The 9,761-nt window shown below is 42.3% G+C and overlaps 1 protein-coding gene across 5 annotated transcripts in view; it reads right to left on the minus strand.

Moving 5' to 3' along the window:
* LOC311143717 (pre-mRNA-processing factor 40 homolog A-like) overlaps positions 1-7,021 on the minus strand; it is a 37,205-nt gene extending 30,184 nt beyond the window's left edge. For 2 of the 5 annotated variants that reach the window (XR_014614439.1, XM_084179587.1), the window contains exons 1-4: positions 6,945-6,985; positions 5,331-5,408; positions 5,078-5,221; positions 1,002-1,085 (exon numbers count right to left, since the gene is read on the minus strand). Coding sequence is in view for 3 of the 5 variants with exons in the window: in XM_084179587.1 (XP_084035713.1) it covers positions 1,002-1,085; positions 5,078-5,221; positions 5,331-5,408; positions 6,945-6,947 (309 nt within the window). In the remaining 2 variants the exon portion in view is untranslated. Of the gene's footprint in view, positions 1-1,001; positions 1,086-5,077; positions 5,222-5,330; positions 5,409-6,944 lie in introns of all 5 variants that reach the window. The other 3 variants (XR_014614438.1, XM_084179589.1, XM_084179588.1) reach the window with 2 other exon arrangements.
* Between the last annotated feature and the right edge of the window lie 2,740 nt (positions 7,022-9,761).

The raw sequence follows: 9,761 nt of genomic DNA on the forward strand, positions 1-9,761 counted from the left end.
TAAGATCGAGTCGCGTGCAACTGCATTCCGAATGGATGATTACTTGTGTGCTGCCAGCTGTTGGTAGAATTGAAACAAACCCAACCTTAATTTACGTTGTGATGCAGTCACGACAACAAGTCTCACAAAACTCAATTTTGGACGAGACTGACTATGACCAAAATGATCCTATTTACACTTTGTAGTCAATTCTGACAACAGAATACATGTTTGACTCATTGATGCCACATTGGCTTTTAGGGGCAGTTGCTCTTTAACACAACATTATACCCTTCAGCTTCTAACGTGAAGAAAAAAATCTTTGGAGTCTTGATGCATCCGAGTTGAAAGGTGAAACATTTATTTGGCAGCTCTAGGTGCATCGAGTTAAACAGCTTGCTGCTGTTGAAATCAAAACACATCAGACTGAAATGTAGCGAACACTTCCATAACTCACTCAACCATCTACTGGAGGGGGGAAAACGGAAGTGTAAGGATACACGCTCCATTAAACAAGCTATTTTTCTTTTACTATTCTCCAATTTAAGATTGAAAAGATCTTGTCACTTTGAATGTCTACTGAGATACAAAAGGTTTTTGTTTGAGATAGCATTGATCCAAAGCAAACAAACAGATATACTCTTCCTAACACAACACCAAATAATAATTTGATAATAGATTATTGTGGAAGGAATACAAGAGGAAGAAACAACCAATGTGGTATCGTCTTATACAAAGAAATAAAGTGTACCTGTACATTATAAGAGGAAAATAAGTTGCCTAATTATTATTTTTTAATGAGGAGTGTTTAATTAATATGGAGAAGGGATGTACATGTTCAGGTTGTGTGATGCATATTTTAATCCCTCTATATTGGTAGCCTATGTCTATATTGGTAAGTGTTCCTACACTTTGCCGTGTTAGTTATGCTAATGTTGTCAGTAGTGACAGCTTGCAGGCTCTATTTTGTGAAGTGTGAAGCAGAACAGTGAGGCGGGGAGGAGGCAGGCGAGTGAGGTTACCGGTCCTGTTGGCTGCATCGTCGCAGCTGGCATGCGAGGTGGCATCATCATCCCGGGCATCATTGGTGGCATCATGCCTGGCATCTAATAAAAGAGTATCATGAAATATTCATCTGACCCGTTAATTTCCCTCCCGCCTGGTGCACTGGGTGCACGCTGGGTATTAATACACAGTGAGAGACGCCGTGGCGGGGTGACAGCGACTGACTGAGTCTTTTACAGAGCGAATGGAGCCACAGCTTGTGCTCTGTGAAGCAGTGACGCTCCAATCTGCAGCTCCTCGCCACCTCCTGAGCCCCATTTCTCAGGCAGGCAGCTGGATCAGACACATCCCGGATCACATTCTTTTCATTTGGATAACGGAATCACATATGGTGGCTTCAAGTAGTACAACCAAAGTGATTGAAATATGTGCGCCCACTCCAGTGTTAATTTTGGCATTCTTTCTTAGATTTAGTCTAGTCTTAGTCATTTTTACTAAAAGCCTTAAGCACATTTTTTTCATTTGAATCATGATTGTCTAGTTATTGTCAAAATGACAAAAAAACAGAGGGCCATTTTAGTGAACTAAATGCCCCTTCATTTTAGTCACAACACATTTGTATTGCCTCATTAACCTATAGTAAACATAAATCACTGACTTCCATGTGCACAAACATACATAGCCTTGTCCTACCAACATATTTTTCTGCATAAGATCCTATTTTCTTCCCAACAGCAGAAATATGTCAAACATATATACAGTGAGGGAAAAAAGTATTTGATCCCCTGCTGATTTTGTACATTTGCACACTGACAAAGTAATGATCAGTCTATAATTTTAATGGTAGGTTTATTTGAACAGTGAGAGACAGAATAACAACAACAAAATCCAGAAAAACGCATATCAAAAATGTTATAAATTGATTTGCATTTTAATGAGGGAAATAAGTATTTGACCCCTCTGCAAAACATGACTTAGTACTTGGTCGCAAAACCCTTGTTGGCAATCACAGAGGTCAGACTTTCTTGTAGTTGGCCACCAGATTTGCACACATCTCAGGAGCGATTTTGTCCCACTCCTCTTTGCAGATCTTCTCCAAGTCATTAAGGTTTCGAGCCTGACGTTTGGCAACTCGAACCTTCAGCTCCCTCCACAGATTTTCTATGAGATTAAGGTCTGGCGACTGGCAAGGCCACTCCAGGACCTTAATATGCTTCTTCTTGAGCCACTCCTTTGTTGCCTTGGCCATGTGTTTTGGGTCATTGTCATGCTGGAATACCCATCCACGACCCATTTTCAATGCCCTGGCTGAGGGAAGGAGGTTCTCACCCAAATTTGACGGTACATGGCCCCGTCCATCGTCCCTTTGATGTGGTGAAGTTGTCCTGTCCCCTTAGCAGAAAACCCCCCCCAAAGTATAATGTTTCCACCTCCATGTTTGACGGTGGGGATGGTGTTCTTGGGGTCATAGGCAGCATTCCTCCTCCTCCAAACACGGCGAGTTGAGTTGATGCCAAAGAGCTCCATTTTGGTCTCATCTGACAACAACACTTTCACCCAGTTCTCCTCTGAATCATTCAGTTCATTGGCAAACTTCAGACGGGCATGTATATGTGCTTTCTTGAGCAGGGGGACCTTGCGGGCGCTGCAGGATTTCAGTCCTTCACGGCGTAGTGTGTTACCAATTGTTTTCTTGGTGACTATGGTCCCAGCTGCCTTGAGATCATTGACAAGATCCTCCCGTGTAGTTCTGGGCTGATTCCTCACCGTTCTCATGATCATTGCAACTCCACGAGGTGAGATCTTGCATGGAGCCCCAGGCCGAGGGAGATTGACAGTTCTTTGTGTTTCTTCCATTTGCGAATAATCGCACCAACTGTTGTCACCTTCTCACCAAGCTGCTTGGCGATGGTCTTGTAGCCCATTTCAGCCTTGTGTAGGTCTACAATTCTGTCCCTGACATCCTTGGAGAGCTCTTTGGTCTTGGCCATGGTGGAGAGTTTGGAATCTGATTGATTGCTTCTGTGGACAGCTGTCTTTTATACAGGTAACAAACTGAGATTAGGAGCACTCCCTTTAAGAGTGTGCTCCTAATCTCAGCTCGTTACCTGTATAAAAGACACCTGGGAGCCAGAAATCTTTCTGATTGAGAGGGGGTCAAATACTTATTTCCCTCATTAAAATGCAAATCAATTTATAACATTTCTGACATGCATTTTTCTGGATTTTTTTGTTGTTATTCTGTCTCTCACTGTTCAAATAAACCTACCATTAAAATTATAGACTGATCATTTCTTTGTCAGTGGGCAAACGTACAAATTCAGCAGGGGATCAAATACTTTTTTCCCTCACTGTAAGAATGATCTGGCCATGTAAATTCCTAATTTAGCTTGCATACACTGCCTTCAGAAAGTATTCACACCCCTTGACATTTTCCACATTTTGTTGTGTTACAGCCTTAAATTTAGATTGCGCCACTGATCTACATACACACACACACAATAGCCCAGTGGAATCATTTTTTTGAAATGTTTACAAATTAATTAAAAAATGTAAAGCTGAAATATCTTGAGTCAATAAGTATTCAACCCATTTGTTATGGCAAGCCTAAATAAGTTCAGCAGTAATAATAATAATAAAGTTGCATGGACTCACTGTGTGCAATAATAGTGATTAACATGATTTTTGAATGATTATCCCATCTCTGTACCCCACACATACAATTATCTATGTAAGGTCCCTCAGTCGAGTAGTGAATTTCAAGCAAAGATTAAACCACAAAGACCAGGGAGGTTTTCCAATGCCTTACAAAGAAGGGCACCTATTGGTAGATGGGTACAAAAAAAAGCAGACACTAAACATCCCTTTGAGCATGGTGAAGTTATTAATTACGCTATGGATGGTGTATCAATACACCCAGTCACTACAAAGATACAGGCGTCCTTCCTAACTCAGTAGCTGGAGAGGAAGGAAACCACTCAGGGATTTCACCATTAGACAAATTGTGATTTTAAATGTTACAGGATGGATCAACAACATTGTAGTTACTCCACATTACTAACCTAAATGACAGAGTGAAAATAAGTACGTAAAGAATAAAAATATTCCAAAACATGCATCCTGTTTGCAATAAGGCACTAACCTAACACTGGAATTAATTTTTTGTCCTGAATACAAAGCATTATGTTTGGGGCAAATCCAACAACACTGAGTAACACTCTTCGTATTTTAAAGCATGGTGGTGGCTGCATCATGTTATGGATATGCTTGTCATCGGCAAGGACCAAGGAGAAATGGAATAGAGCTGAGCACAGGCAAAATCCTAGAGGAAAACCTGGTTCAGTCTGTTTTCCAACAGACACTGGGAGACAAATTCACCTTTCAGCAGGACAATAACCTAAAACACAAGACCTAATATACACTGGAGTTGCTTTCCCAGATGACATTGAATGTTCTTGAGTGGCAGAGTTACAGTTTTGACTTAAATCGGCTTGAAAATCTATGACAAGACTTCAAAATGGCTATCTAGCAGTGATCAACAACCAACTTCACAGAGCTTGAAGACTTTAAAAAAGAATAATGGGCTAATATTATTCAATCCAGGTGTGCAAAGCTCTTAGAGACTTACCCAAAAAGACTCACAGCTGTAATCGCTGCCAAAGGTGATTCTAATATGTATTGACTCAGTAGGTTAAATACCAATCTAATCAAGATATTTTAGTGTTTTGTGTCATTTTTCTTCCACTTTGACATTAGTATTTTGTGTAGATTAAATCCATTTTAATCCTAATTTGTAACAACAAAATGTGGAAAAAGTAAAGGGGTGTGAATACTTTCTGAAGGTACTGTAACTGGAAAGTCAACCAAAGCTAGAATCTGGTCCCACTCCAACATTGTATTATCTAAGTCGCAGGCAAAATTCAATAGGCCTACATTGAATGAAAATCAAACCATTACACGAGGCTACATACTGGTGAGTTGGGTTGTTGAGAGCTAAACTGGAAAATTCCAACAAATACAAAAGTATTGATCTGTAAGTCTAGCCTATGTTCTGGGACTACAAGTGGACATCTAAGCTTGATAGTAGGCCTACCTGTCCCATCGGTGGCCCTCCCATTGGTGGCATCATGCCAGGTGGCATCATTCCAGGTGGCATGGGAGCCATGTTGGGAGGCCTCTGTCCCATGGGTGGCATTCCCATTGGTGGGTAATGAGGCGGCATTCCTGGTGGTCCCATCTAGACAGGAGAAAATTGAAAGACAAGCTGTGAGATTCAACACACTCAATGTAACTCCATTTTGAGATGCCATTGGGAACATAGAGAAGATTTTCCAACACCAACTTACAAAAGGCGGTGGCATTCCTGAGGGTGGGACCCCAGCAAAAGAAGGTGCTTGGCTCTGGCCATTATTACCATCTGAAGACTGGACATGAACAAGAGGCCCAATACAGTTACTGCTATAACCTTTATTATAAGGCTCATATCTGTCCTGTACTGCTATGTACTGTAATATTTAACTGAGGCGTACTGATGTAGGCTACATAAAGAAATTCTGATACAAGTACTGACAATGTACATTATGCAAATAACTAGCTACATAACACATGCTGCTAGTATGTGCCATAACATCTAGCTACATATGAAAGCCAAAATTGTAAAATGTTGAATGTCAGTGAACTCTGTTCTTGCTATTCTTTCTATTGAATAATTTATTGTGGTCTGGGTAAGGAGCTCGCCTATTTATTACATATTGGGCTAGGTAAGGAGCTAGCTAGCCCTGGACAGAACAAAGTTAGCCTACTGCTAACTAGTTAGCCTACTACTAACTAGTTAGCCTACTACTAACTAGTTAGCCTACTACTAACTAGTTAGCCTACTACTAACTAGTTAGCCTACTAGACCACTCCACTCTGCAGCAGCTAAGTTACAGCAAAGATTGATAACTAACTTTCATCTGTAGTTACAGTAGGAGTTCTGTCCATTGCTAGGTATAACTAAAAATAAAATAAAATAAATGTATGCACTCACTAACTGTAAGTCGCTCTGGATAAGACCGTCTGCTAAATGACTAAAATGTAATGTAAATGTAACTAGGGGCGGCAGGTAGCTTAGTGGGTAAGAGCGTTGTGCCAGTAACCGAAAGGTCGCTGGTTCTAATCCCCGAGCAGACTAGGTGAAAAATCTGTCGATGTGCCCTTGAGCTAGGCACTTAACCCTAATTGCTCCTGTAAGTCGCTCTGGATAAGAGCGTCTGCTAAATGACTAAAATGTAAATGTAAAGCTGACGCGTCTGCTTGCCGTTATTTCACTGTCGATATGAATGCCTGAATCTACCTACTAGATAGCCATGTAGCTAGCTTAGCTATTTAGCCAACAGCATGTTAGCTTATTACCGCCAAAGCTTTCAAACATAGCTAGCTAGCTAAACTATTCAACGCATTGTGTCAACACCAACATGTTAAGTTTTATTAGTCGTATGTACGGGATACACAATACTTACTTGCATCTTGTAGCTCGTTGCTAGCTAGTTTCGCTGGCTATTAGTTAGCTAAATTAGCTGACAAAGTAAATGGCTACTACTACACATGATTTGTTAACACCACACACGTCTAACTCGTCCACATATAACATTATTAGCTCGCTAGCCACTTGCCTCGTTTAACTTTTGCTAGCTTATGAAAAAGGTTTCCTTACAACAGCACGCTAACTTTGGCGGAATAGCTGCTAGTTAGCTGGCTAGCTAACTGTTGGTTTAGCTAGCTAGCTACTAGCTTAGTTACCTAGCTAGCCGGCTAACAACAGTTGCAGTCAGAAACACACCAAACTAATTAAATACAGATAGCTATGTGGGTTATACCCTTTCATACAACAATTGTTTATGATAAAAACTTCGTACAGTAGGCGATTTAAATTAGTAGTAATTCAAAATATGGCAATATTATCAATAAACTATACTCACCATGTTGACTTCACGGTGCGCATCCAGTGGGCACGCTACAATAACGTGCAATCTGATTGGTTAGTTTGCCTCTGAATGAAAGGGCAAAGGTGAACCAAAGTTTCTGAATACCGTCTGCGCACAGATTGCGCAAAAAGCTGTAACGTAATTCAAATTTTCATGTCGTGCCTATTAAACGTGTTCGACCATGATCACCTCTTTATTAAAATAATTTTAAAAAATACATATAAGCCCATCATAAAATCATTATAATTTAGTTTTCTCAATTATGTGGACAAAACAGACAGTAGCCTAAATGGAAGGTGGGGAACCGTCTATGCTGCAGTATCTTCAGATTCCTCCCTTTATGACTCTAGCTAGGTTTCCATCCAATTGGCTACAGATTTGAATGTGAATATTCTAAAATCCGCATAAAGAAAATATGTGCATGTACCCACCAGTAACCAGGTTTCCATCCAACCTTTTTATACGAGTAAAGTACGTCAGATAAAAAAATTAATGACAGGCCTGGTGAAAACAGCACATTTCTCGGTAAACTTTCCAAATGTCGACAAAACAAAATATGCTAGACAAGGTGGGATGTTTTTGTGTTGGTAAATGATGCGAGAAATTTCCGTGGAAACACATTTATGAGCAAATATTGATATCATATCATCCATCATATCAAAGTAAACTTGGAGTCACGCTATGATATGGTGTGTGGTCCTCCCACTAAGACTTGGGAAAGCATGCAGTTTATTAGGCTACAGATTACATTTGATGAGTTTCACAGGGTGGTGAAAATGCATGGTGATGAGTTTATGCTCCTTTCCAATAAATATTGAGGGTCTTATTCTGGTGACATGACAAGTATAAGTAATCTCGCTCTTTTGTATTTGTGAAACGGCAGTCAATCATCATGTCACCAGATCATCATGTCACCAGAATCAGACCCTCGATATTTATTGGAAAGAAGCATCAAGCTCATCATCGTGCACTTTCACCACCCTGTGAAGTTCATCATCATCTATTTGATCTGTAGCTTAATAAACTGCATGGTTTCACGAGTTGTAGTGGGAGGACCACATAACATATCATCACATGACTCGAAGTTTAATTCGATATGATGGTTATTATATCAATATTTGCGCATAAAGCGTTTACACCGCCATTTCTCGCATAATTAATTTTACAGACACAAAAGATCCCACAATGTCGAACGAACAAATTATCTGTCTGCATTTATAAAATTGTACCGAAACTTCCTATTTCTATCACAGCTGTTGTGATTTCTTTCATACAGTATGACTTTACTCAGTATGACTTTATTTCCACTGTGGATGGAAATGTGGTTTGTGACGTGGCTTTAGCGTTTTGAAGTTAACAAAGCCAAATTCCATCTTAACTCCTCATCCACATTTACTGGATAGGTTCAACAGTGGAGAAGATAACCTACCCTGACAGTTCTATATCGTGGAGCTCCGCCCCATAGGGGAGCTCTGCTCCTATTGGTTTACCCACTGCCCTAAGGCAGTATCAGCCTGAGACAAAATTATGCACACACCTGCAGCCAATAGGAGTACAGGTGTCCCTATAAGAGGGGATGCCTCCCCTCAATCAGCCTCCCTTTATCTTCAGCAACTAGTCTAGACTGAAGAAGAGACGAAGAGACGAAGAGAAGAAGAGAAGAAGAGAAGACTCAGGACGAGAATGAGAACGCCGTCGATTTTCCAGTCATCGACGTCGTCCAGCAATGAGCACACCAGGAGATTTTCCACCCCCAAAAGCTATTTTCAGAGCTCAATGCAGATGCTCCTCCATGGCGGCCGGCGACTCCTACGACTTATGTTTCGTGTGTTTAGGGTCCCAGCATGCCAAAGAGGGCGTCTGCAGTCCCCCTAACTGCGCCTCCGGTGCCCTCCTTTCTACAAAGGAGAGGAAGCAGCGCTGGGCGTTTTTTAGGGAGGATATCCCCCTAGAGGACGTGTTGTCGATACTAGCCTCTGCTTCAGAGGCGTCATCTGACGGCGCAGACTCAGGGGATGATGGGGACTATGAGGAGGAGGCTGACATTCCTATGGAACAGTCAGACCCCGTCCCTCATACATTCAAGCCCCCCTTTCCTTTGGTTAGCGAGAGGGCTTGTAGTTCCTATGGTGATGACGACACGGGCTCTGAGAAATCAGAAGCCCTGTCCTTCGCCGCAGCGTCTCTGAGAACGGACTTTCCTGGTCTCATTGAGAGAGCTGCTAGACGGCTGGAAATACCGCTGCCCCCTATTCCCTCCGCACCGGAGGTTGACTTAATGGAGGGTGGCCCTTATTCCAGGCCAAGAAGAGCGGCAGAGCCACTAGCTCCTGCCATGCCTTCATTGGCAAAATACGTCGAGGGCTCATGGGAGGCACCTTTAGCGGCGCGTTCGCCGGCTAAATCGTACCTCCCATTCACTAGAGTGGAGGGAAGGTTCCAGGGCCAAGCTAAGGGAATCCCCAGGTTAGAGAGCGCCATGGCGGCGTATCTCGTACCGGGTTCGAGTCCCTGGCCCTCTTCCAGGAAGGCCACATTGCCATCTCAGAAGGACCGTCTCACAGCACAGCTGTTAGAGAAGTCCTTCAATTTGGGAGCCCAAGCTGTAGCAGCAGCTAATAACATTGCCCTCTTGGCAGCCGCTCTGTCCCGTTTAACCACGGGTAAGACATCGCTGGAGCCAGAGGAGGTGGAGGAGGCGTCTAGGATTTCTGGCGCCATCCTACACCTAACACAGGCATCGGCCGTCTGCTCGGGGAGGTCCATGGCCACCTCGGTGGTCGCGGAGCGACACCTCTGGTTGTCCCTGAC

This window comes from Coregonus lavaretus (genome assembly GCF_964263955.1).
Source record: "Coregonus lavaretus genome assembly, chromosome: 16".
NCBI classification, from domain to species: Eukaryota; Metazoa; Chordata; class Actinopteri; order Salmoniformes; family Salmonidae; genus Coregonus; species Coregonus lavaretus.